The sequence below is a fragment of the Phalacrocorax carbo genome, chromosome 6 (genome assembly GCF_963921805.1).
Source record: "Phalacrocorax carbo chromosome 6, bPhaCar2.1, whole genome shotgun sequence".
Classification (NCBI taxonomy): Eukaryota; Metazoa; Chordata; class Aves; order Suliformes; family Phalacrocoracidae; genus Phalacrocorax; species Phalacrocorax carbo.
The window spans coordinates 49,716,627-49,743,433 of record NC_087518.1 but is presented as its reverse complement, the minus strand read 5'-3'; the positions used below and the strand labels follow the sequence as shown (position 1 = coordinate 49,743,433).

The 26,807-nt window shown below is 47.7% G+C and overlaps 1 protein-coding gene across 1 annotated transcript; it reads right to left on the bottom strand.

The window, feature by feature from the left end:
* Positions 1 to 369: 369 nt before the first annotated feature.
* On the bottom strand, positions 370 to 25,755 carry DMBX1 (diencephalon/mesencephalon homeobox 1). The gene is given in 6 exon segments (XM_064455748.1): positions 370 to 770; positions 1,241 to 1,595; positions 5,832 to 6,010; positions 10,236 to 10,401; positions 25,598 to 25,653; positions 25,656 to 25,755. Coding segments are annotated over 6 exon segments (1,257 nt in total).
* Positions 25,756 to 26,807: the final 1,052 nt, after the last annotated feature.

The window sequence follows — 26,807 nt, the reverse complement described above, 5'->3', positions numbered from 1 at the left end:
CTTTTCCCAAAGAACGCAACAACAACAAAAAAGGCGTATATAACACAGTTGGCACATTATCGCGGGGATGAGGATAGGGGGCTTCTCCTGAACGTTACAGGCTTAACACGTGGCAGTCCAGAGGACAGTTCATCTGTCTAAATATACATCCTCTCCCCCTTCCTCCTTAAATATTTAATGAAGACCAGGCCAGTAACAATGTCTGATGCAACTGTGGTGCTAATAAGAGGTTAATAAATGCAAAGTTTTCCCTGAAAGGGAGCACCTTACTCCAGGAAGAGATGAGGGTGGGTGGGGGTTCAAGGGGTGACATGTCTAGTGCCAACCTCTGGTGCATCTTCTGGTGGGCAGTGGTAGCTCATCTGGCAGTCAGTTGGGTAGGGTGTCAAGCCCAAGGGATGCCGCATGCTGCTTCGCCCGGAGCCTTAGGTTCTCAATACTCGTCGTTTTACTGTTCAGGCTTGGAAGGGAGCTGGAGGCCTGCAGGATGGGTGAGGACCAGACCTGCTGAGCATGGGAGAGCGACTGGTAGTACGACTGACAGTGCAGGGAGCTCAGCGGTGCCATGTTGACGTTCATGCCCAAGTAGGGCATGGCAGACGGTGTCCCCATTTCGAAGGAGGAGTAATGGACCAAGTTGTTGGTGGCTGCCATGTGCTGACGGAATTGCTCCTGTAGACGGAAGAGGCTCAGGGGTGAGGAGGAGTAGGAGTGAGTCTGAGCCAGGCCACTGCTGGATGAAGGTGTCACAGTCGCGCTGATAGGGGACTCTGTAGTAGGAGACAGAGGGGATAGGAGTTATTTCTACAGGCTGGATGCAAGTGCTGATCCGCATCCTGGTAGGGTTCAGACTGCAGCATGGGCTTCTCTTTTGCATCAGGAGGGCAAATGAGAGGGGTTGTATTAGCTTGGGAGACCTAAATATGTGTCAGTTCCATACTTAACATCTTACAACATAGAAATGGAGCTGACCTCTTTGTTACGGCTTTCCTGCTGCTGCTGGGCACTGTTCTCCTCAAGGTCTAACCTGAGCAGAAGGTCTTTGCTTTTCCTGTGCTCCTGCTACAACAGATATCATGCCCCCTCTGGGTCCCATTTAGTGCTAGGGACAAGAAGACAAGCCTGGGCAGCCTACCTGCACGCACCCATGCCATAGGGAATAAGGGACTATTAACCACCAGCATCCCCCTTGGAAATGTTAGGTTCTGACACCAACCCCCATCAAGATGGTGCCACTCACCTGCTTTTGGGCTCGCTCTCTTGCAGTTCAGAGCCTTGCTTTCCACACCAGGGCTCTTGTCCACTTTAGCCTCATCCAAGGTGCTCTTAAACTCCTCCTCTCTGTCGGTCTGGTCCTCAGGTGCTGACTCGCTGGCTGACTGCTCCGACAGGGTTAGGTTGAGGTCTGTGCCTACCTCACTCGGCAGGCTTTGGACCTTCTCAGTATCCGGGGTGGTGGCCTGGGTCTCCAGTATGGGTGGCTCCGTCTTTCCCTCACTGTGGCTCCCTTCACAGTCCTTCTGCTTCTGCAGCTGCTCCTTCTGCAGGCTACGCTGCTTCTTACGGAATTTGGCTCTCCGGTTCTTGAACCAAACCTTCAATGCCATAAACAGCAAGGGGGAAACTGGTGAGAATCCTGCTTAGTGCTAAATTCAGAATCATTCAGCCTGGGAACTTCAGGGGAACCCAAAGTAATGAGGTACTGCACGGCCACTGTGCCCAAATGTCATTCCACTTTGATGGCTCTTAGAACTCTACCTGTTTTCAGTGCTTCTACAAATAGCACAACAAATATATTTTGAAAAATGTCCAGCCTTTATGTTGATTCTTTAAGCCACTCCACTGGCGGTTTCTGCCTTCTCTTTTTTTTCCTAAATTGGAAAGGCAGTGGTGTCCAACCAGAACGTCTGATCGCTGAGTCTGATAACATTACATTGGTTTGCAGTACAGTGCTCTGTTATTTTCTAAAACCATTCGGCTGTAAGTGTACCACAGCTATGGCAGCAACACTTAAAATAAGTCATTACAGGCATAAGCTGTTATCTGGGAACCAAACTTAGGGAAGGAGGAGAGAATCCATATTTTTTTAACCTAAAACAGTACACATGGATTGGAAGAATAATATTCGCAAACCTTTTTAGTGTTGTTTGGTTAGTTAGATGAAGAAGCAAAAATTTTGTAGATCAAAATGCCTTGATATTCATATGAAAGAACTGTGTTTTCTTATTACGTATCCACTTCACACTGAAGAACTTGCTATTTAGTTTTTTAAAGCCCAGCAATGCAAGAACCTCCCCACCAGCAGGTTATGAAGCACATTGTGCTAGTTGAAACTAAAAAAAAAGAAAAAAAAAAGAAAAAAGAAAACAAAACCAAACCTTGGCCTGAGATGTTACAAATATTGACACTGGTGGAAAAGAGCAGCTGGAATTACTTGGTTTTCTGGTCTTCTGAGAAAGCCAGAAAAGCCTTGCAAATAAATAAATAAGTAGACTTCTGTTGATGTTTCTAAATTTTCCTCCAAAGAAATGTGAAAGAACAAATGAAAACCAGTGTACACTTCAGACAATTCTAAATTTAAAAAATGTGTGTGTAGATTAAGAATTTCTTTAGCAGATGTGTGAATTTGGATTATTTTATTCCCCTCCCCACCCCTGCCTTTGACAGCTTCACTGCCCCAAAATATTTGGTTACACTGAATCATAGAATCATTAACGTTGGAAAAGACCTCTAAGATCATTAAGTCCAACCGTCAACCCAACACCACCATACCACCCGAAGCGCCACGTCTACATGTTTTCTGAGCACCTCCAGGGATAGTGAATCTACCACGTCTCTGGGCAGCCTGTTCCAATGATTGATCACTCTTTCAGTAAATAAATTTTTCCTAATACCCAATCTAAACCTCCCCTCAGCCATTTTGTCTCATCCTATCACTTGTTACTTGGGAGAAGAGACCAACACCCACCTCACTACAACCTCCTTTCAGGTAGTTGTAGAGAGCAATAAGGTCTCCCCTCAGCCTCCTCTTCTCCAGACTAAACAACCCCAGTTCCCTCAGCCGTTCCTCATAAGACCTGCTCTCCAGACCCTTCACCAGCTTCGTTGCCCTTCTCTGGACAAGCTTCAGCAACTCAGTGTCCTTCTTGTACTGAGGGGACCAAAACTGAACACAATATTCAAGGTGCAGCCTCACCAGTGCTGAGCACAGGGGCAACATCACATCCCTACTCCTGCTGGCCACACTATTCCTAATACAAGCCAGGATGCTGTTGGCCTTCTTGGCCACCTGGGCACACTGCTGGCTCATGTTCAGCTGGCTGTCAACCAGCACCTCCAGGTCCTTTTCCACTAGGCAGCTTTCCAGCCACTCCTCCCCAAGCCTGTACTGTTGCCTGGGGTTGTCGTGACCGATGTGCAGGTCTCACCACTTGGCTTGTTCAACCTCATACAACTGACCTCAGCCCATCTATCCAGCCTGTAGGAAGGTAGAACTTTCTTACCCTCGAGCAGATCAACACTCCCACCCAGCTTGGTGTCATCTGCAAACTTACTGAGGGTGCACTCAATCCCCTCATCCAGATCATGGATAAAGATATTAAACAAAACTGGCCCCAGCACTGAGCCATGGGGAACCCCACTTGTGACTGGCCACCACCTGGATTTGCTCTGTTCACCACAACTCTCTGGGCTCGGCCATCCAGCCAGTTTTTTACCCAGCGAAGAGTACACCCATCCAAGCCATGAGCCGCCAGCTTCTCTAGGAAGATGCTGTGGGAGACAGTGTCAAAGGCTTTACTAAAGCCCAGGTAGAAACATCCACAGCCTTTACCTCGTCCACTAGGCGGGTCACCCTGTCATAGAAGGAGATCAGGTTGGTCAGGCAGGACCTGCCTTTCATGAAGCCATGCCAGCTGGGCCTGATCCCCTGGTGGTCCTGCACATGCTTGGTGATCTCACTCAAGATGAACTGCTCCATAACCTTCCCCAGTACTGAGGTCAGGCAGACTGGACTGTAGTTCCCTGGATCCTCCTTCTGGCCCTTCTTGTAGATGGCCATCACATTGGCAAGCTTCCAGTCATGTAGGACCTCCCCTGTTAACCAGGACTGTTGATAAATGATGATGCTTGGTGAGGTCCTCTGCCAGCTCCCTCAGTACTTTCGGGTGGATCCCATCCGGCCCCATAGACTTGTGAGCATCCAGGTGGAGCAGCAGGTCGTAAACTGCTTCCTTGTGGATTCTGGGGGTTTTGTTCTGCGATCCATCCCTGCCTTCCAGCTCAGGGGGCTGAATACCATGGGGATAACTGGTCTGAGTATTAAAGACTGAGGCAAAGAAGTCATTAAGTACCTCAGCTTTTCCCTCATCCTTGGTGGCAATGTTCCCCCCGCGTTCGATAAAGGATGGAGATTCTCTTTGATTCTCTTTTTGTTGTTGATGTGTTTGTAAAAATATTTTTTTGTTAACCCTTACAACAGATGGAGTTCTAGCTGGGCTTTTGCCTTTCTAATTTTCTCTCTGAATGACCTAACAAGATCCCCAAACTCTTCTTGAGTTGCCTGCCCCTTCTTCCAAAAGTGGTAAACTCTTCTTTTTTACCTGAGTCCCAGCAAAATCTCCTTGCTCAGCCAGGCCAGTTGTCTCCCTGCTGGTTCATCTTACGACACATGGGGACAGCCTGCTCCTGCACCTTCAAGACTTCCTTCTTGAAGAATGCCCAGTCTTCCTGGACCCCTTTGCCCTTCAGTCCCAAGGGACTTTCTCAACCAGTGTCCTGAACAGGCCAAAACCTGCCCTCCAGAAGCCCAGGGTAGTTGTTTTGCTGACCCCCATCCTTTGCCAAGGATCAAGAACTCTATTGTTTCATGGTCACTAAGCCCAAGATGGCTTCTGACCACCACATCTCCCACCAGTCCTCCTCTGTTTGTAAACAGCAGGTCAAGTGAGGCACCTCCCCTGGTAGGTTCACTTACTAGCTGTGTCAGGAAGTTATATTCCACACACTCCAGGAACCTCCTAGACTGTTTCCTTTCTGCTGTGTTGTATTTCCAGCAGACTGGTACGTTGAAGTCCCCCATGAGAACAAGGGCTAGTGATTGTGAGACTTCTGCCAGCTGCTTGCAGAATGTTTCATCTACTTCTTCATCCTGGTTGGGTGGTCTATACAGACTCCCAGCAGGATGTCTGCCTTGTTGGCCTTCCCCGTCATCCTTGCCCATAAGCACTTGACCTTATCATCACAATTGTTGAGCTCTATACAATTGAAACACTCCCTAACATACAGTTACCCCACCACCTCTCCTTCCTCGCCTATCCCTTCTGAAGAACTTACAGCCATCTACTGCAGCACTCCAGTCATGCAAGTCATCCCACCATGTTTTTGTGATGGTAACTAAGTCATAGCTGTTCTGCTGCACAATGGCTTCCAGCTCCTCCTGTCACCCATGCTGCGTGCATTGGTGTAGATGCACTTCAGCTGGGCTATTGATTTCACACTTAACATTGGCATGCCACCCCTAGGCTTCTCTCCAGTGAACCTGGTTATATCTCCTTCCCTCTTCCAACCTAGTTTACAACCCTCTCAATGAGCCCCACCGACTCATGAGTGAGAACCCTTTGAGATAGCTGAACCCTGTCACCAGCAGGCCCGGTGCCATGTAAACTTCCCCATGATAAAAAAACCCCCAAATTCTACTGATGGCAACAGCCTCTGAGCCACATGTTAATAGGTGGAAGAATCCTGTAAGGTCAAGGGAGCTGTCAACCATCTGGGAACCCCACTATATCCTTTTAAACATCTCCACTCACAAACCCACAAGATATCAGTACCTGGACTCTGGCTTCAGGTAGGTTTGTGCACATAGCCAGCCGCTCTCTCATCACCACATCTGGGTAGTGAGTCTTCTGAAAGGTCTTCTCCAGTGCTTCCAGCTGTTGGGCAGTGAAGGCCGTGCGACTTCGCCTTTGTTTGCGGTGCTGGGATCCATAACGTGCCTCCAAAATGATGTCTTGAAATGTACAGCCGTTGGAAGACAAGAAAAGTGGCCAATTTAATTATTGGAATTTGTATGCTGACAGTCAAATAAAGCACTTGCTAACACCAGAGGAACCTACAAAATGTTTTTTTCATGGCTCTAGATCTAATGTAACACATACACACATTTTGCTGGTTAACTGAGGTGTCCGAGGAGATAAAACCTCTGACTAAAAAGCCTGTTGTGGAGAGGGAATCTCTTTCTATGACAGCTGTGGAAATTGTTGAGACTCCAATGCTAAATTTAGTTGAAATAAGCCAATCTGCTCCAACATTGGTGGGGCAGGACACACGGATGCCCAGACCCCGCTGTAGCATAAGCCTCTTTCATTAAGAAACACAAAAACAAGGTGGGGAGATTCACTGTTGTAATCAGGAGAGGAGCCCACCATTATGTGTCACATTCTCCTTGAAGTCAAGAGCAGAGCTTCAGCAGGCTTAAACACTGCCATGATGTACTGCACTGGTCAGTGGGAATAGTCCATGCAGCTCAAACACAGCTGCTTCTAGCTCATTTTGTTGGCTGCAGCTGCATTAGAAGACATGCATCTTCCCAGAAACCAGGCTGAGCTGCCTCTTTAGTATCTCGTATGTAGCTCACTGTAGTCTTCAAGGCATGATAACGGAGCGCCTGTTCTGGGCTCCAGTTCAGGAAGGCACTTAAGCTCATGTGCTTATGTGTGTTTAGCTTGAAAGCATGCGCATTACTGAGCACACTCTCCAGCATCTGGGGTGGAAACACCAGCCAGGAACCAAGCACAGCCCCACTGATTGCAAGCCCAGAGCTCATGTGACGAGCTCTTGTCTGTAGAGCAGCTATTCAGAAGGTCTGACTTTGCAAACTGTGCTTGCAAAATTGAGGGCAGAGGAGAAATTCAGACTGGGTAAAATCTGAGGCCAACAGTAAAAGGCTTATTATTTTACCAGAGGCGTAATTATTGCACAACAGCTAGTGGGAGTAGAAAGATCTTAAGTCAATGAAAATAAGTTACTTTAAAATAAAAAAAAACCCTTTATTGTGCAAGTTGGGTCATGCTGTGCTACAGCATTGGAATGAAATAGTCTGGCGAGAGGTTTGCTCTCAGAGAAGAAACGCAGAAAGAGCTGTGTCTGGTATAATTTTTAATTCAGTTAAGAATGTGACTTCCAGTAGAAGGGAGGAAAACAACCTAACGGGGAAAAAGTTGGCATTATCAGTGCGCGGAGCCAGATGAAGGCTCTTGCTGCTGTTTATTTGTGCTTTTGTTGTGAGCATCGTGGCATTAATGTAAACAATAAAACAAAACCTGTTGTCAGGCCAGCTCCAGAACCACACAGCCAGGTTCCTAATATGTTGGCTAATGAGCATGGCAAAATCAGCTTTGTACTGCTCAAGCATTCCTCTTCCAAACTTCCAGCTGTTTTATTCTAGGTCAGCACTTGCAGTGCTTTTCTGGGCGATTGCCAAAGCCACGTGGTTTTGGCAACCTGGAAAAGACATGATCACGCTAAAGGTCTTTGGCCAAATACAATATAGTGTTGGTTGCATACAAGAGACTTTTCTGTTCAAGGTATCGGAGCTCCTCAGAGAGTTAAAACACTGGTAATAGCTTCCACTTTGGAGGCAAAGTGACTGTCCTTGATGTATTCAGTCACAGCTCACAGTGCAGCCAGGTGAGAAGAAGGGATGTTCCAGGACAAGAAATTGAAGTTATCCCGAAATATTTTACAAAGCTAACATTGTGTTTCAAGTACAAGAAATCAGAAGAAAGGACACTGGTTAAACACCCTACCTGCAGGCTGGAATATTCCTGAGTTTCTAGAGTAGAGGTTAGACCTACCAGCTCCCCAGAGGCAGCAGCTCATGCATTGTTTGGCCATGCCGAGAGCCAACCAGCAATTATTTTAATGTCTTAACTATGTTTTCAGGCTTTGTGCAGGAAGGACAATATAAATTGCAGGTGAAGCTTTGCAGTTACAATCAGAAACCTCTGTTTTCTGACTTAAGGTCATTTGCTTTTGTGCTGCTTTATTCTGACTGTCCCTGGAAGGCAAATGAGATCTATAACCTGCACTGAAAGATATTTAGAACTAACAGAATGTGAAGGAACTGCAAAGGAACCAGCTCATCGGTATATAATGCCTACCCCACCAATGATAATCAGACAAGGGGACCGTGGGATTTAATTTGGAAAGTCTTCCAGGTGGGTTATTAATTTTAAAGATAAGAGGTCAGAAAACCAATTGAAGCTCCCGGTCAGGAATATGAGAATAGCTTTTTCTTTTTTTTTTTTTTAATCTTCCTCTGCTTTTACCCTAGTTAGGGTCAAAGACATTAAGTCCTCCATGCTCTACTGTAAAAGATACAGGTGATCACAAAAATCTTTCAAAGAGATCCTTGCATCTAGGAAAGAGGCACCTTGAGACCCAAGGTCCGCAAGGCACATTGCAGAGTTCAGGACCATCTGCTCCTGTCTGACCACCTACACTCCGAAAAGGTGAGGGAAGGAGGGAATGGATGACCAGGACAAAGGAAGTGCCCACCCGTCATCATTCTGCAGCCCAGCAGTAGAGCTAGGATTACAGTCCAGGTCTCCTTGATCCCGCTTTGGTTCTTTTTCAATGAGGGCAGTGACTCTCAGCTCTGCCCTACGCTTCCCCAGGGATCCCACAGACCACAGTGAGTGGTCTGAGGAACGTTGTTAAGGAGGTCACTGCTAGCAGCTGGATAAGGGAACATTGCTGGCATGAAGATTTGAGAGTCAGGTATGGTTCACCGATCCATAGAGTCTGAGACCTTAACTAGCATGCCTTCATGGACAACCCACCTATGAGGAGCTTCCTGAAACTTCTGCACCATTATTTTGTCTTAAGCCTATGTCTCTTAAATTTAGCCTACTAAAGTTGTCTGAGTAGATAATTTTTCTACCTGCTCTAGGCTGGAAGGGGTCACTCCACATTTTTTCCCCTTTAATATCAGACAACTAGAAGGCTATCTTAAAGCAGATGTATAATTTTCAGATAGTCAGGGAAGATTGTTCCTTTCTGAAAAGGACGCTAGAATCACATCTATGGTAACTTTCTGCTTTAGCTTCAGTATACTGGTTGTCAGTTCTGCTCTATCACACTGCATCTGAGCCCTGACCAAAATGGTGATGTTGCAGCTGTTGACCATTGGCATTGCAGTAGCCTTTGATGATCTCAGCCAGATCTAGGTGTTTTATGGTAGGTTGAAATGTGGAGCAGATATATTTGCCCTACCATACTAAATATTCTCAGGTCTCCATCAATTATTTTTTAACAGTTCCCCCTACTAACTCATAAAATACTGTCTGGACTTTGCACTTCCTTCTAATGACAGTATCAATGTAATGCTGTTACACTTGTGGCTGAACACAGGAAAACAGATCAGATACTGCGGAGCAGCAGCTCCTGTCCTGCTGTCCCACTATCAATAATGCTGTGTAAATAACACCCTCTGGGTGAAGTCACATGTGACTTTCTTTAAGCCTAAAAAAGCTCCTTTATGGAAGGAAAATACAACAGCAACAGAGAGGGAGCCAGCAGGACCTGCAAGAAAGTGTCACCCAAGACGAGGTCTAGGATCCCCAGGAAGAAATAGGTCAAGGTGAGACCCAAAGAAGATCCAAATGAAGATAATTTTCCAGAGGGAAAGAATGCTTGATAGGAAAAGGGATGGAAAATAGTTGTAAGAAGGGGCAACGTGAAAGAACAAGCTATGCCCTGGGGTGGCAGGAGATGGCTGTTAGGGGATGCAAGTCCTAGGCCCCTCAGGGGCAATCCAATTCACTGAGTGCTCACATTCATTTGAATTGTTATTTACTAACAATAAAATAAATTTTTCTGCTACTTTTTGTTCACTTATTAAAACATATTTGAGTATCTTTTTAATTCTCTCTTTTCAGTCCCATATAGTGGGGCTGTGTCCCTTCTCACCCCTGGGCTCCCCAGCTGTCAGAGGCATCTTCAGCAAGGTGAGCAGTCCACTGGCAGCGAACACTGGAGAGCATGTGTCACCTGCAGTGCATGGCCACAGGGCCAGTATTCAGGAGCACACCATGCCAGTTGGCTATGTCACAGTCCAACTCCCAAAGAAGAGTTTCACTCAGTGCAAGCAACAAGGATCGGTTGGGGTTTTTTGTTTGTTTGTTTTGTTTTTTTTTCCCCAGGGAATGGCAAAAGCCATGAGTTGTTCTTACCAGCCAGTCTCTCTGCCAGGGTGAGGGCATGCACCGAGGGCCTGTAGTCAGGGGCATGCTGGGCTTGCTGAGCTGCCTGCTGGTGGAGGTTGTACATGGCACTCAGTGAATTCATGGCGTGGAGGGAGTAACCGTTCACTCCATAGTGCTGCATGGCGACATAAACCTGAAAAAACAGCAGCCGGAGGAGAAAGGTGCTTAGGAACATGGTATTCCAGCGTCCTGGTGTCTCAGCAGAACGTTGGAAATGTTGAGCTCAAACTTAAGCTTCCACATGCAAGGGTCACTTCCAACATCTCCTCCAACAGGTTCTGGGACAGGAATCAAAATACCTCCTGTAGACCTAAAGCGCCAGTGACACCAGTCTGGCTTCCAAGCTTAAAGATCAGCATCTGACTATATCCCACTCATGATACACTGAAAAAAAGATGAGAAATTATTTGTTTTTACATACCATAATAAAATATATCATATTATTGTTACTTCTAAGGAACCAACCTAGCTCTTTCCCAGAACTAGCTGGGATTTTGTCCGTGTCATTGCCTACAATAAGCTGTTCAATAATCCCATTGCTATAATGTCAAATAATCTTTCTTATCTGAACCCACTTATGTGTATTTTATTTCCATTCATTTTTCTTAAGGTTCTTCTTAACAAAACACAAATGATACAGAAAAAAGGTAAAAAAACCCATGTGGTGTAGAAGAAAATAAATCTGTAGTGTAATAAGAACAAAAATGTTATGGCTAAAGAGGGAATTAAGGTTTGCAATAAATACTGACATTTCATAGCTCAATAGCAAGGAAATTATTTCAAAAAACTAATGGCTTTTCTTCTACTGTGGGCTCTGCATGAAACTTCAAGCTGTTTTTCCTTACAGACCATCTGTAAAACTGAGCTAATATTGATCTCAAAAGCGGAGTGATGCTTCATTCATCCATGTTACAAATGACTGAGGGCCTCCAGGATGCCGTTTCTGTGGTTTGTAAGACATTGGAAAGGAAGTTGTGAAACATTTGCCACAAAAGAAAATTTTCAAAACACCATTTACATAAGCAAGTCATCATCTGGAAAGTCAGGGAAGTCAGACCATTCAGAGAAAGAAGTCCAGCTGGACTAACCTAAGGAAAGCAGACAGGTTATCTAGGAAATCTCTTAGAAAACAGTTTTGATCACTGGAGGGGGGTGGTTCAACTCCCATGATTTTAGGAGAAACCTGATGCATTGAACAGCAAAAATTTGGATGAAGAATCATCTGTTGGTTTTTCTGTACTGAGGAAAGACCTTCATTTTTTGCCTGTAGTGGATTTATACCATGGAAAACAGATTCAAGTGAAGAGGGAGGCATGGAAACGAGTTGGTCCCGCTACCTGCCCTGCTCTGAATTCCCATTCTCTCCCAAACCATCTTGATGTAGGAAGCACAAACATGGAGTGACCTTGTTTAACATGCAGAGACCAAGCTGTAATTCCTGGGAAAAGCAGCTGAATTCTATGTTGTAGGGTCTAGCAATGACGTGGGGCATCTTCTGGCTTCACCCTCACAAGCATGTCTCTGTCACGGTGCCCAGGAATGGAGGGAAGCCATGCAGCTAGAGTTTGTTCAAATGCCCTGCCAGCTGAGGGATGGCCCTCCTTGCTCTGGGATGGGGATTTTTTGGCTGAGGGATTTTGTGTCATGACTGAGTGCTGCATTTGGGATTGTCTTCTCAAAGAGGCTGCAGTAATCATAAATTTGGAAATCTAGCACTCAGCCTCATTCCTGTTTCCCCGTGTCACTTCTGCTCTGCCACCACACTATTTCAGTGCCAAGAGCGCTGGTGGAGGGTGACAGATCCAAGTGTTGTGACAACACGAAGATCCAATGCAGACCCCAATGCCACCTTCATCTGCTTTGTGTCTTCCTGTTCACCCACTCTAGATTCACTCCCCAATTATTCTTTAGTTTTAGACTTTAAAACAAACAAACAAAAAAACCAACACAAAAAACTTGGTGGCTATCCAGCACCTAGAATCATAGAATATCTCAAGCTGGAAGGCACCTGCATCCCACCCCACTCTAGGAAATGCCAGACACATCCTTACAGCCCATAGAGAATGTTACTGGTCACATCCTTTCCTATCACATCCTATATAAGAGTATAAGAAAAATACCCCTACCTCCTACTTCAAAATATAGGCAGACAATTTTTATATGAATAGCTGATTTATTGAAATGCAGTGAAAAATGTATTTAAGGGTGCCTGAGATGTATTTTTTTAGCCAGCTCTGGATAGCAGGGGGAAATCAGATCTGCTTTGTTTTATGGTACCCAGACAACTAATTTTGAGTCCATTTTCAAAATGTTTCCTTTCAAAATTTATCCAAGCTTAATTTTTAGAAAGGAAAGACATCCACAAAACAAAATAATAACCTTCATCTATACCCTATCAAGGTTTTATTCACTCCAACAGGAGAGAAAGCCAGTGCTATTCTAAGTTGAACCACTGTGAAAATGGATATTTTTGGTTCAGATGCTGCCCTAAACACAAGAATGCCATAGCTCTGCTCTAATCAAGCTTAAGGAAGACCTAAGCAATGCAAACATTGTTTGCTGGTTCTCTGATCAAAGCAAGGACTTCACAAGCCAACAGATTTTCGGCATTTGTATTTTCCCCCGATGCGTACACAGCAGAATTGCAGCATGCATTGCTGGACTGCGCAGCTTTGCTGCTGGTGACACGTGCTAAGGGACAGGAGCATGTCCCACTGACACACGCCATTGACGTGGCCACAAAGGACATCTCCCATCACCTGGGGAGGACCTGCAATTCCCTGACCTGGACGCTACACTGGATGATTCTGGTAGCACCTGCGGTGTTGCCTCACCCCGTCCTTGGTGCGGTTCGTTTCCAAAGAGCATCATCCCACCCCAGCCTGCGGCAGGACAGCGTCCAGCACGTGTCAAGCTGCTTAGCAGGCAGCAGTGCTCAGACGGTCCCCCTCGGCAGTGAGACTGCTGGTGCCAGCTGAAGAGTTATTCGTAGCTTCACTTTCACTGTCCAAGAGCAGGACTGGTGTTTCTGGCCAATGCAGGCAGGGAAACAGAGGTTTGCATCTTCATTCTGCCTCCTCCCTTCCTTACCCGCTTTGGCTGGTGGGGTGGAAGTCTCAAAGCTTATTAAGTTCCTGCGTGTTTCCTGAAAACCTTTTGAGGACACAGAACCTATTAACTGCCCTGGGCTGCTGCCAGACCTCCATCCTTTACAGACACTGGAGAATCCACACTGGGGCTCAGCCTTGCCAGGAGATACGTGGGAGGCCAAGTGCCTTTGACTCCCAGCTCACAGAAATGCCTGTTTCTTTTTGAATCCCCCTTGCATGCCATTGGTTGTGTACCAAGATGGCACATTAAGGGAAAAATGAAGGGGGAGGGGGGGATGGAATTCTCCCGTATTGTACAGTCTTCTGTGGATGCTTCCAGTGATGTTGTGTCTGGAGCCCAGTGTTTCCACTGAAACACCTACTCCAGGAAGATTTCAGTTTATTTGATTGTTAAAGGATGCTTTTACGTGTACATGTGTGTCTGACCAAATTCTTCTGGATGGCCTAGAAGAAAGTGCACGAAATAAAAAATGAAGTAAAAAGCAGGGGACTTAATAATGATAGACTCAGAATGGGAGTCAATACCCATCACAGGTTTAGTGATGACAGCCTGGCATGCTGCAGTGCAGACAACAGACAGAACTTCCTACCCACTTGTGCAGCAAATGTATCATCCCATACTGAGTATAAAAAATGAGGGAAAAGGAGATATCTTGCATTTACTGAGAGAGACTGTTCAGCCTAATAAGCAAAGTTAACTGAGACCGCAAGCAGCTCCTGTTTAACTGTCAGCTCCGAGCACACTCCAACCCCAATAAATTAAATATTTAAAAGACATCATGCAGCAATTTTTTTTAATGGAGAAAGTCATTCATCAAGCCACCACTGTGTTTCACAAGCTGTCGAATAGTGCTTACACTGGTTAAAATAATCTTTATATTTCATTAAGCAACCAAATAAGCTGATCCCTCCCCACTGGCTGTATAGATGGTTTTAATTTTCAAAATCTGCAAATGCATCTTTTATGTCTCTGGGTGGCTAGAGGGCCTCAGGAACAGATGCAGCCGGGAGGATGAGAGCAAAGTTTGAGCTCCTGCTTTGTAGAAGTGTACAGGCTTGAGCAGTTGTCAATACAGCTGGGAGGGTTACATAGCATCCATCCTGAAAGAAAGGGGATGCCTCACCCTGATTTTGTGCATCAGAGATCATTGAAGAGTTGGGAGTGGTGGAGAAAGGAGATGGCGCTGAGGAAATGTACAGGAAAACAATAGGTGAGAGGAAAATCTCTCTGCAGGGTGAGGCTAGCCTGGTTTTGCCCCTGCTGAGAACCTGCATCCACTCTCAGCAAATACTATCCTGAAGTATTTGCTCAGCACAGGGGGATGGATGCCTCTGTGCAGTGCCTGGGGCAGGTACCTCCTGGGGCAGGTGGTTACCTTCCACATGGTCACTCAGTGCCACATCAGTGACTCTCCCATCCCAGCACCAAAAGACTTGCTCTGTCCCAGCTACCCATATTTTGCAGCACCAGGCTGTAAGGTCTCCACCTCCTGCCAGGGTTCCTGCTCCTTCTGCCTTTGCAATCCTGGCATTACTACCTCAGTCCCAAAATCTCTCCTACAGCTTTTACCTCTCACTTAAGTTTTCACCATAGAAGTCTCATGGATACTCTACCTATTTTTCTTCCCAAGCCTTCTAGACCCTTCAGGCTGCAGGGGCTGTGTCCTGCCAGGATCCAGACTCACAGGGAGAACGAGGGGTTCCCCTTAGCTTTGACTGCTGCTGGCTATGAGAAACCCAGGTTTCTCCTTCCTCTGCATTGCTTAGAGGCCAGGTGACGTAGGTTTCTGTCCATCCCAGACTAATCCAGAGAGCTGACCACTATTCAGCTGCTGCTGTTCAATCTGATGCAAAACAATTTGCACATTTACCAGCTGGGAACAGAAACCCCATTATCCTGGAGCAAAGCTGCATTGCTCCCGCCACAGCACAGTTCCCATCCACCTCTTCCCAACACCGGCCTCGAAAACCTCAGGTTCCCATGAAGTCATATAGCGCAAGAGTGGTGCAATTTCTATTGTACACCAGTGTAGCATACAGGGGAAATTTGGCCTTGGGCTTTAATATTATCAGCTTTGGATTTCCAACTTTTGTAAAAGGATTTAAGTGTGCCTATTTAATTGGTAACTAATTTTGTATCCAGGCACATAATTCTGTCCTGAGACAAGATGCAAAGAGGAGAGGACTATGCATTTCGTTGCCAGGTGAAAATTTCTGTTCCTAGCAGCTTGTGTTTGTGTATGTGTGGAATTGAAACTGGGAACAATAAAACATCTTTTAAAAAATGATATATTGGTGTTTTCTGAAAAGTACCTTGTAACAAAACATCCATATTTTCCCTTCTATCAGGGAAAAAAAAAACCACAAAACCCATGCTGGAGCTATATTAACTGCACCCAAGAATTTGGTATCAGGGACATTTTCTGCTTGCTTGTCTCCTCATTTCATCCCCTTACTCCCCCCATCAAAATGCCTTCAGTCTGTACCTGACTTCACCTGCCAGCCACACACAAGACCTTTAACAAAAAACACAGAACTGACAAAACTCATTAGGGGAGAAATGTATCAATCCCTGCAGCCTGCAAACTCAAACGTCACTTGCACTGGCCACAGAGCTCATGTCAGCACTGGAGAGCTTGTCCCTGTGCTGAGCTGTCCTGAATAAGGACATCCATGGCAGCTCCCTCTGCCAACACTGCTCTGGAGGAAAGGAACTTTAAACCAAGACAGTGGTTTTGCTCAAGTGCGTTATTCTAGAGTAACACATCTCATTTCCTCCCAAATCTAAACTGAGTCAAGATGGAGGAATGTTCTTCACATATCTTATTCTGGTCAGTTTCCCCAGGTAGAAATGTAGGAAAATAAAATGCCTAGGACAAGACATTTGCCCTTCTCAAGCAAATGCCATTGAGTAAGATGAGTCTGAGGCTGGGTGTAGGACTCGAAACTTTGCAGGGGCTTTGGACCATTTTCTCTTCCCTTCAGTTGGTCCCTCCAAATATTGAGTCATCCCAAACTCAAAGGAAGTACCAAGTCTATATTCATTGACCTACGCAAGATGCACAGATGCCATCACAAAGAATGGAGTAATAAAAACCTATGAGTTAAAAATAGTTATTTTTTCCTAGAGAAGTCAGGAAGAGGATGTCAGAGCCTGCTTTTGATTGGTGGGCATTGTGGGGTGTTACATTATAATTTCATTAAATCTGTCCAAAAATTGGGAAGGCTGGTGCTGGTGGGGGTGTATGAAGCATTCTTTATGTGGAAATAAGATGCACTAAAAAAAAGTTATGTCTGGACTTTGGTAACTCATTTGTAGAAGTGAATTTCAACACCATAGTTCATTATTGATGTAAAGAGATTTGCTAGAGATGCATCTGAAGTTTGGAAGAGCTCAGGTCTGCACTCCGATGCAAGACATGGCTTGAACGTGGGAAAATCATTCAGGGAAAAAAAAATTGCAAAGGAAAAGTCTGGTGCTTGTCTGGTGTTTGGGTCCTGCAGGTGACAGAAAAAAAGAAAAAAAAAGGGCACCCCTGTCAGGTAAGAAGAAAAGTTGCGATCCTCCAGCCCAAGTGCCTGCTCGGGCGGTACAAATCGCTACTCATGGTTATGCAAAGCACAAAAACCCACCGTTCGTTACTAACGGGGACTAATGGCAAAAGGTTTGTGCTAACAAAGTCCCCCTTATTACTGCTGTCAATAAACATCATTCAAAAATAAAATCACAACAAAGTATTCCCCCCCTCCCCGAGCTGTTCTGCTTTATGATTTTATGCTTTGAGTCTTTATTCAGAACCACTTTAAATCGGCAAGATAAATGATGAATCTCTGTCTCTGCTTATCTGACAGTCTAAGAAAATAGGCTCACTCTATATACAGACATCAGGTTTATATGTATTTGGTACTAAATGAATTACATACCTGGGGGGTTCTGAATAAATGATCCTTGCGGAAGGTTTTCTTCAATCTTTTTTCTTTATATCCCTAAATCTTTAAGATATATAAAGGTCCAAATTCACATAAGATAATAACCAGCACATTATAAATCAGTTTTGTTCCTCACGTGAGATTGCTGAATGTCTAAGGAAACAATCTCGCCTTTGTAGTGGATGAAATATAAATAATTTGAAATACTGCAACACATCATATTTTCTCATTTGAGCGTCAAAGCCTGAGAGCAACATGCACCATAAAAACAGGCTTCCAAAGGACTTTTCTTATAACTGAAATGAAGGAATTGAGAACTGCTTTCAAAAAAAAGATTCCCCATTTCTAATCTTCCTGCAATATTTTTACACCTGTGCAAATCCCTGGATTTAAACACAGTTAATTTCTTACTGCAGAGTGAGATCTTAATTAGACCTAGTCTAGTTGAACAAGACGCAACACACTGAAAGCAAACCCTGACTGGTTACACCAAACCTTGCAGCTCGTGTTCAGCAACTGCTATTGACCTTATCTTATAAACGAAAAAGATCTTTTTCTTAAAACCAGGAGGCTTGCTAGCAGCTACAGCTTGGAAATACTTCCAGTTAGGGACAGCATCACAGTTTTTGGGTAGACCTTGTCAAATAATTGCCTCTGCCAGGGCTGTGTTGCGGAAGAGCCCAGCAACTGTATTCGTAATGCTCATTTATTTGTAGCGGAAGTATAATAGGATGTGGGAGGGTTTGTGAGTTTTATGAAACAAACCTCAGAGCATCCTGCTGAGATGGGGAACTTTTATTGCAGGGCTCGACAAACTCAGACACCAGATTGCAAGCGGCTGAGATAACAGGCCTTGGCTGACAGAGGTAACTCTCATCAGTTGCTGTGATTTTTATTTAAGGTTTTTGTGAAATCGTTTCAAAGCCCCAGATAACAGAACCGAGTGATTGATTAGACAGTTCCCGGCAAAAGACTTCCCAGCGCCTCTGTTTGCAGAGGCATGCTTCAAAGGGCAGGCTCACAAGGTCTGAAATAAAATAAAATAAAGACACCCTCAAAGTCTCTGCTTTTGAGCCAGACCTAGGTTTTAAGGCTTGGAGCCAAGCGATTTGCAGTGCAGAGCCAGAACTGGGATCAGTAACCACCACCGTGGTGTTAAATCTCTTGCTTGTCATAATTTACACATGGCAATCAGTGCTTACAGATCAAATCAGTATAAACGCACCTCCCTTCTCCCCTTCAGAGCAGTACTCAACCCTCAGTAAAGGCTCTTGTAATCTATATTAATGCAGAAACATTTTTCTGGGTAAATAAGAAAAGCTCTTAATATGAACATCACTTTGCCTCCAGTTTCAGGATCTCATTCTGTTTTGAGCTCAGTCAAAAGAAAAAAAAAAAAAAACAAACAACAAAAAACCCCAAACCCTATGCATTTTAGATTTCTTAAGATTAATATCACAATGGAAACTGAACTCTGCAGCCCAGCCTGACCCCAAGGAGTTTGAGTACCTACAGCCCTGGCTCTGCCAGCGTTGCTGCCGTACGCTCCATGTTCATGAACGTGAAATTCAGCAGCATCCCAGCGCAGCCAGGCTTTCACATACCTGCACTGCCCGTCTGTTCTCACATCTCAAGACCTGACAGCATCTCTGCCCCCCGTCTGGCCCCTACTTCAGGACTCTGAGTAATCTTAAAGCGCTGTGCAATCAAACTACTGAATTCACAAACAGCTTAAAGTGTTTAACGTGGGTGTTTATATAAAAAAAAGTACTTTCACCCCTTCCAAAACATGTATGTTTCTGGCTTAGTTGTATCTGCACATGGTTTGTCTGGCTCTGCCCTTCCTCTCACTTTGTGAAAATGGCTTTGCTTGAGAAGCATCATTTTGTTTGCCTTAATGTTGGCAAATGGAATTTTCCAAACTGGGTGATGGGGGAAGTTGGAGAAGTCCAGACTTCCCAAACTCTGCCCTTCTTCAGGGCTGCTGGCAGCACGAGGGGGAGCTCACTGCTTGCTCTCTGCCCCCAAACCAGTTTTGTCTGTGGCGTATTTGACTGCAGACCGCTTGCATGAGCAAACTGACGGGCTTGAAGGCAGCTCCTTGGGGCTGCTGGTGGGGGTTGAGGAATCTCTACTGTCCCTGGGAGATGGAGCAATATCGTGGAGAATTTTATCCACGCCATGGTCTTGTTAACAAGACCTACAGGGTCTACAGTTCTGTGTCAAAATGTTTTTAAGCCCACAACATTTGGTGACCCGGACCTCTGTCTGTCCTGAGCACCACAACCACGAGTCTGATCTTACAAGTCTGGCCCTCAGCCTTAACAAGAAAGATCAGTCACTGAGAGGAGCAGGCAGAAGACAGCCCTTACAAGGCTTATCTGTCAAGGTTTGTTGAGGCAGATTTAAGACATTGCTAGTTCCTCTCCTGCTGCTCTCAGGTGCTGCCAGCTGGAATGCGTGCTTGCTCCGACTGCTCCCAGTGCAATGCCTCAGCCAAGCCAAGATGCTGGGCTCCAAGGGCAGCAACTGGGAGGGCAATTTCTCCACACACCATCACTATTCATCAAGTAAATGTAAGCTGGGTGTTAAACTGAGCACGGTTATATTCACACAAGAGGAGAGAGGAACACATCTCTGTGAAATGCAATGGTTTGTGCTGCATCGTTGGGCTTTAACCCAGTTGGTACAAAATTACTTTCCTAGGTGCTCTTTCAGCTGCTTAGCTGAAAAGCTGCAAGTCTGTAACACGAAATGCAATGTTGCTTGAAGCTGATTTTGGGGAGATTTAAAGAACAAACAAATTTTGAAGGAGACAGAAGCCGAGAGCCTGAACCCAGGATGTTTCTGCGAGTGCAGCTGGACCCTGGGTCTGCCCCTGCAGATGGTGCTTATAGCACTCAAAACTACAGTCACAAAAACATGGTGGCAATTGCTTCTGCTCAGACTATGATCAGCTATCACGCAAAATGACAGACAAGTCCTACCTTAGTCAAAAAGAAAAAAAAAAAATCCTGAAAGGCAACTCCAGCAAGCCATGCAAACGTGGGGCACTTCTAATACCTTGAAAGAATAAACCACTAATTCTCTTCCTAACACTAAAAAAAGCTATTTGAGTTCAATGGCTTTTACAAGGAGGGGCTGGGGTGGGGGGAAGACTTGTGCCACCTTAAAGCAGGGCCACAACCTGGAGTTAGCAGCAGAGGCACCCCGGCCTGGGGAGCACCGCCAGTGCATGTAATGCTTCCTTTCCCGTAAGCATTTGGATCCATACACCGAATCAAGCGCAGTTGCCAAGGTAAGCAATATGTTTTGGCCACCAGCAGGTGATCCGAGCTTTAAAGACCTGTGTGCTGTAAAACAGGCAGAACAGCTAAATGCTCGCTGGGTTTTGCGGGTAGATGTGCAGTCCTTCAGCAGAAGCACTTTTACCCAGCTTAGGCTAACGCATGCCAAGGGCATGCAGAGCTGCTGCCTGCTCACTCCCCTCGGTGCTCAGTGCAAGTTGGTGTCAGACGGCCATAGACATGGGGTTTCTGCAGCTCCCTTGGCAGGAGCATTTTCTACCCCTCTGAGATCCATCAGCTCACCTCCCCCAGCCCAACTGTTTCGCTTTTTTTTGGAGGATCCTAGCGGAGTTCCCAAGCATCGCACACACTGCACCCCATACTGTAAGTTTTAGCATCCAGACAGTTTAAAGCTGGATTTCTCAAATCAATGCTTGCTCTGGCCAAGCAGAGGCTGCAGGTGGTCCTAAAAGAGTTGTGCCAGCAGCTACCAGGAAGAAATCACATTTGTATTGTGGTCCAACCACAACCCCTGGCTGTAAACACCTGTTTGCCACTGTTTGGAGAACTGCTACTCCCTCCCAGTCCCAGACTCTCTCCTCCTTCCCAGGAGCTATATCTGTACCAGACATGCTTTAGAAATCAAAGGGCCTAATCCAAAACCTGGTGAAGTCAAAAGGGAAAAAAATAAAACTCAGTTTCATTAGCTTTTGGACTAGAACAGACTGGCAGGAAAAGACCCAGGGTTTGGCCAACCCCAGTGCACCATGAATTAATTCCTGGATATTTAGCTGCTTTTCAGAATTCTCCACCCTCTTTGTGACAAACATATTCTGATGGGCGTTGGTTAATTTATCAGTAGCTGCATAGCACTGGAAAATTTGGACTTTATTGAACACATGCTCTTCAGCATTCTCCCTGCTTCTGTGTTTTTGCCAAATGAAGCAAAGTAGCTATAGACATTTCTGTTTGGACACGAGCAGTGGAAATTAGCACTGAACCTTTTGAAAGCGTTCAGACCTGACTGACGTTTGCCAGTGCTGCAGCAGAAACAATTCCAACTTCACAAGCAGAATTTTGTGATGCCCTGAAAAAAAAAAAAAAAAAGCCACACAAAAAACAACCCACCCAAACCAGTAGGTAGCCACATCAGAAGAGCTTGGTCCTGGATCATCTCTGCAGCACCTTTGTTTTGGCAGGGTGGTTGTGATAATGACAGAGGGGAGAGAAACTCTGTTCACGCCGGCTTCTTTTCATCTGATTTCCCTCTTTCTCAGCAAAGCGTTCTTTTAAGGGATAAAGACCCCGGGAACAAAACCCACTGCAGTCACTCACTCTTCAACTATATTGTGCAAAACTTGCCTGGCCAGCCTGCCCTTCTCTGAGCTGCGGGAAGCTCCTCTGGCTCTTTCTTTGATGCAGGTAGCGACCCCAGCACTAAGGAGAAGCAACATCTGTACCAGCTCTGTCAGAGCTGCGTCTTCCGAGACGGCAATAAGATCGCTGCAGGAGCCTGCTGATACGCATGAGCACAAGGAGTCTGTCCCGTTTAGACATGAAGATCTCTTTAAATTAGAGGGGAAAGCCAATCTAAATTGGCTTTCTGTATAGTGACAGTATGATTTTGGACATGCTTTTGCATTGAATACACTGGTGTAATTTAATACAACCTCTCATCAGTCATGAGGTAACTCAGAGTCGAAGTCACTCTTACCCTTTCAGGAATTTTCTGCCCTTATGCTTCTTGGTTAGAATGGAAAAACTGAACTTAGAAACATGATCTGAAAGCCAAAGGGTTGGCTGTAGGTCCAAGCCTCTCTGGCTGGGGCAAACGAGGAACGGGGATTGACTTGTATCAACTTACTCATGGGTGAGAAGCGAGCACGGCAAGGAAGAGCTCAAACAGTCAAAGCGCCAGCTCTGAGGTGCAGTTAAGAGAAACATGGAGCAGTGAGAAACTGCAGATTCACCCAGTGCCTCCCACTGCCCTGAGCAGCCCAGGGAGGGTGTAAAACCTCTCCTCCTCAAGGACAGCCCCATCCTGCTCTCCCTAGGATAGGAGGACAGCCTCGCCTACACTGGGGCACCCCTGGGGGCTCAGCCTTTGCCCCCCATCGAGGACACAGCGCATGCCCCATGGGTGGATGAGCACCCACTGAGGATGTTGGACAGTCCGGCTGCTTCAGGTCAGCGGCCACGGCTTGGAAACTCAGAGAGAGGAGGGAAAAAAGCAGCAGGGATTGCCTGAAAAGCTGGGGAAAGGGGGTGCTGGAGGTTCCAGGAAAGGAAGCATCCGGCGGCTCCCTCCATCCCCGGGACCTGCCAAACCCCCCAGCACATCCCCCCCTTGCCACCTAAGAGCAGATTTCGCTCCTCATTTGCTTGGTGCTCCGTGCAGAGGTGAGAGAAATTTAAAAAATATATAATAAAAAGAAATTTTAAAAGTTTTAAAGAAACCACAAAAACCCCCAAAAACAACAAACCAAACCCTCCAGTCCTGCCTTTGGGGAAGCAGGAGGCTTACTTCAGACAAAACTGTTATCCATTAACATCCAATTATCACTTGGTCCAAGCCATTAATTATAAATCAGCCTCCTAATTGGGATAATTAGCTCTCTGCTACTTAATGTAGTATGACTGATGCGTTTGGAAAGAAGGTAATCACTCCATTTGTTTAGCGTTACGCGAACAAATCCAACTCTCACGGTTTAATTTCAGCCTTAGCCCCCGACCCACCATAAGCATTAAAAGCTCTTTGCAGCCCCATTAATTGTTCGGGAATCACGGCGGGGACGGGAACACGCGGATCTGCGGGGCTTTCGGGAGGGCAGCCCCCGGGCCGGGGATGCGACGGGGGCCCCGCCGCTTGCCCGTCCCCCTCCCCCGGGGAATTGCTCTGGTTTTGGGGAGGGGGTTAACTGGAGCAGACGGGTTTGAGCCCGAGCGCGACCCACAGGTGCGATCGCTCCGGAAGAAGCGGGCTCCCCCCCACCCCGGCCTTGCTTTTAGAAACCACTTTGGGGAGAGCAGAAAAACTTTCCTTTTAAATTTTTTTTCCTCTCCTTTCCCCCACTTCCCCTGGATGTCTCATTAATGCCGGCTGCTCGGCGAGCCGCCGATAGCTGCGGGACATGATTAGATATTTATTACTGTCATTTACATGGAAAACTTGAGCTAACCAAGTGGAACTGGAGGGGGCCGCCGGAGGGGACGGGATGGGGCGGGGGGGAGAATTCTTTTTCCCCGGCGCTGGAAGCCGAGCCGGAACGCGGGACGCAGCCGGAGCCCGGCCGGCTGGAGAGGGGGTGCGGGGGGAGTCCAGCAGATTCCCCCCCCCCTCTCGGGGGACGGGGGATTGGGGCCGAGCCCTCCCCGGGTCCCGGGCTTTGGTGCTGTTTCGCTCCGCCCGCGTTTCGTTTCCAAAAGGATCGGGCAGCGCTCGGTACGCGCATCCCTCCGGGAAACGGGGGACGTTGCCCCCTCCCACCTTTCTGCTGCCGGGCTCGCCGAGGCGACCCTCGGGGACACCAAGGAGTCGTCCCGGGGTGCGCTCACCTCTGCCCCCCCCCCAGGCCGGCCGGGGTCCCCGCCTGGAAATAAGTGGAAAGAGCAGCCGGGATCAGCCGCCGGCTGCGGGGACCGGAGGGCTCCGTGCGGGGCGTTTCTTGCCCCTTCTCCCTAAAAAAAAAAAAGGAAAAAAGGGGGGGGCAGCCACGGGACGTGTCGCAGTCAAACCCCATATCCCTCGGAGGAGAAACTTACCCGAGGGCCCTGCTTTGGACTAGAGGAGCCCGTGTCCGAATGTGTCGTGTCCCAATGTGTCGTGTCCCGTCCCCCCCCCAAGGCGGGACCCCCCTCCCGTGGAGGTCACTCTCGTCCTCTCCTTGTCCCCATAAGAGGGACGGGTCCCCGGTGCCCCGGGCAGCCGGCACCGGGCGGGGACACGGACTTTTTTCCGTTCAAGCGTTGGCTGCAGCGGAGCCCCCCCTTCCCTATCTGTATCCCGTGGCCCGAGGGGCGACTCTGGCGGAGATGTATGAGATCTCTTGCGGTAAAAATATGCATGCTGATCCCCATTTGGTTAGCCCTATAATGGAGGTGTAAATAGGTTTCGACTGCGAAGCCCTTAATTTATCAAGCGAGCCTGACAGCGCAGGTCCGGGATTTATATACCTCTTAAAGTAAGAGCAGGGAAGGGGGGGCGGCGGCACAGACCGGCCGCCCAGCTCCTTGCAGGGGGGTCCCCCTCCGTTTTGCCGTCTAACCTCTCAAAGGGGTACTGTGTGTGGGGGTGATTTTCCCTAGAAGGATATCCTAGCGCTGCTGGAGTCTTGCCCTCCCTCGCCGTCCCTTCCGCACTCAACTTCCAGCCGCATCAGAAAAAAAGACCCCGACCCCAAAGCCCCCCCCCCCAAGGGGGGTCGTAGCCCGGCCTCCCACTCTCTCCCGGCTCCGCTCGGGGTGGTTTCTGCCCTCGGCCAGCTCTCGCCAGGCTGCGCAGCTTATTAAAACATCATTATGTAAATGGAGGGAAAGTTGCGCTCTCCCCCCTCGGAGCCCGGCAGACGGAGAGGGATGCGCGTCCCCCACCTTCCCTTGAGCCGAGCTGCACCCCACTCTTCCCCGCCGGCTGCCTAAACCCACACCGGAGCGGGCCCAAGGCCCCAGCCCACGCCGCGTTTCGTGCGAGCGAGGCTCCGGGATGGTAGTTGGGGTTTTTAGTTTTGTTTTGTTTTTTTTTGTTTTTTTTTGTTTTTTTTTTTTTGAGAAAGCTCAGTATACTCCAAATAAAGCAAAAAAGAGGGGCCGGAGCAGACGGGATTTGCGCTGGAGCCCGAGCTGGGCTTCCCCCCTCCGCGGTGTGCGCATCCCTGCGAGCGGCTCCTCCGCCGGGCGCGGGCCCCCCCCCGGAGAGATTCCCCCTCCTCTCAAACAAACCCCAAACTCGCCTTATTTCCCCCACCCGGAGCCGCGCTGCCCGGGAGCGTGGGGGGATTCTTACCTGAGGCGGCGACGCAGCCTCTTCGCCCGCCGTGGGAGCGGTGACACGCGTGGGAGCGGGCGCGGCGCCGCGCCCCGGCCCGCCCTACTCCATCCACCCGCGCTGCCTGCGCGCTGCCTCCGCGCCCGGCGGAGCTGCCATCTACCGGGAGCCTGCATTGAAGAAGGATTTTTAAAAGGAGCTTCATAGCGACCCGGGAGCTACCCAGCAAGATTTTCAATGGTCCTCCACCCTGTCAATCAAAACGGGGCTGCTGATACACCCCCCACCCCCAACACTTCTTACTAGTCATTTACTCCAAGCCGAGGTGTAAACGCCTAATTAAATCCCTGGGAGCGGATGGGATGCCGGTGGAGGGAGGAGGGCTGGGCCCGGGGCGGGGGGTGATGGTGTCCGTAAGGCATAGGGAAGGGAAGCCGTGCCTTCCTACCCCCTCCCCCCCGCCCCCGCTTAGCACCACGCTGCAGCAGACCCTGAAGTTTCCCTCTCCCTTGATGGCCCTAGTGTGATGGTGCTGGTGGGGGATAATCTCCCAGCCTTAATTACAGAGCCGCCGCGGCCCCCCATCCTCCTTTTGGACCCCTCGTTGTCCCACCTTAGCCTGCTGTACCCCTCGGCCGCTCTTTAAAACGGGGAGGGGGGGACACGGACACGGCATTCAGAGATAAAATGAGGAATAGTGGAAGAAGCCCGGAGGAGCTGGGGCAGGCGGGTCCGCAGCCCGCCCCGTCCGGGAAGCTCTGCTCCGGGGGCCACGGGTGGCCAGGGAAGGCAGAGAGGGGCGAGGAGGGGAGGCCATGGGGCTTCTGCGGAGCGGGAACGACCCGTTAACGCATCCCCTCGCTTTTTTTTTTTTTTTTTAATACATTACCCTGAAATACTCTTTATTTTTTTCCGGGATGTAAAAAAAGGGGGAAAATCAGTTTTGCTTTTCCTCTTCTTTCTTTCTTTCACTGTGGCATTTTCGCAGGTACCTTCCCGTCCAGTGATCGGGCTGGTTATCTGGCAGGGCTCACTAACTGGAGCGGTGGTTGTGTTTGCTTTTCAGCTTTGCCATGCCTTCGCAGCAGAAAGAGCAGTTTAAAGCCTTTAGAGAGATTGCTAATAGATGCCAGCTCCTTCCCTTTAGATTCTCTCCCAGCCCAGGAGGATTTAGGATGGGATTGGGAGACGAGACGCCATTTCAGGCTCCAAAACACCCTGTTTTAAA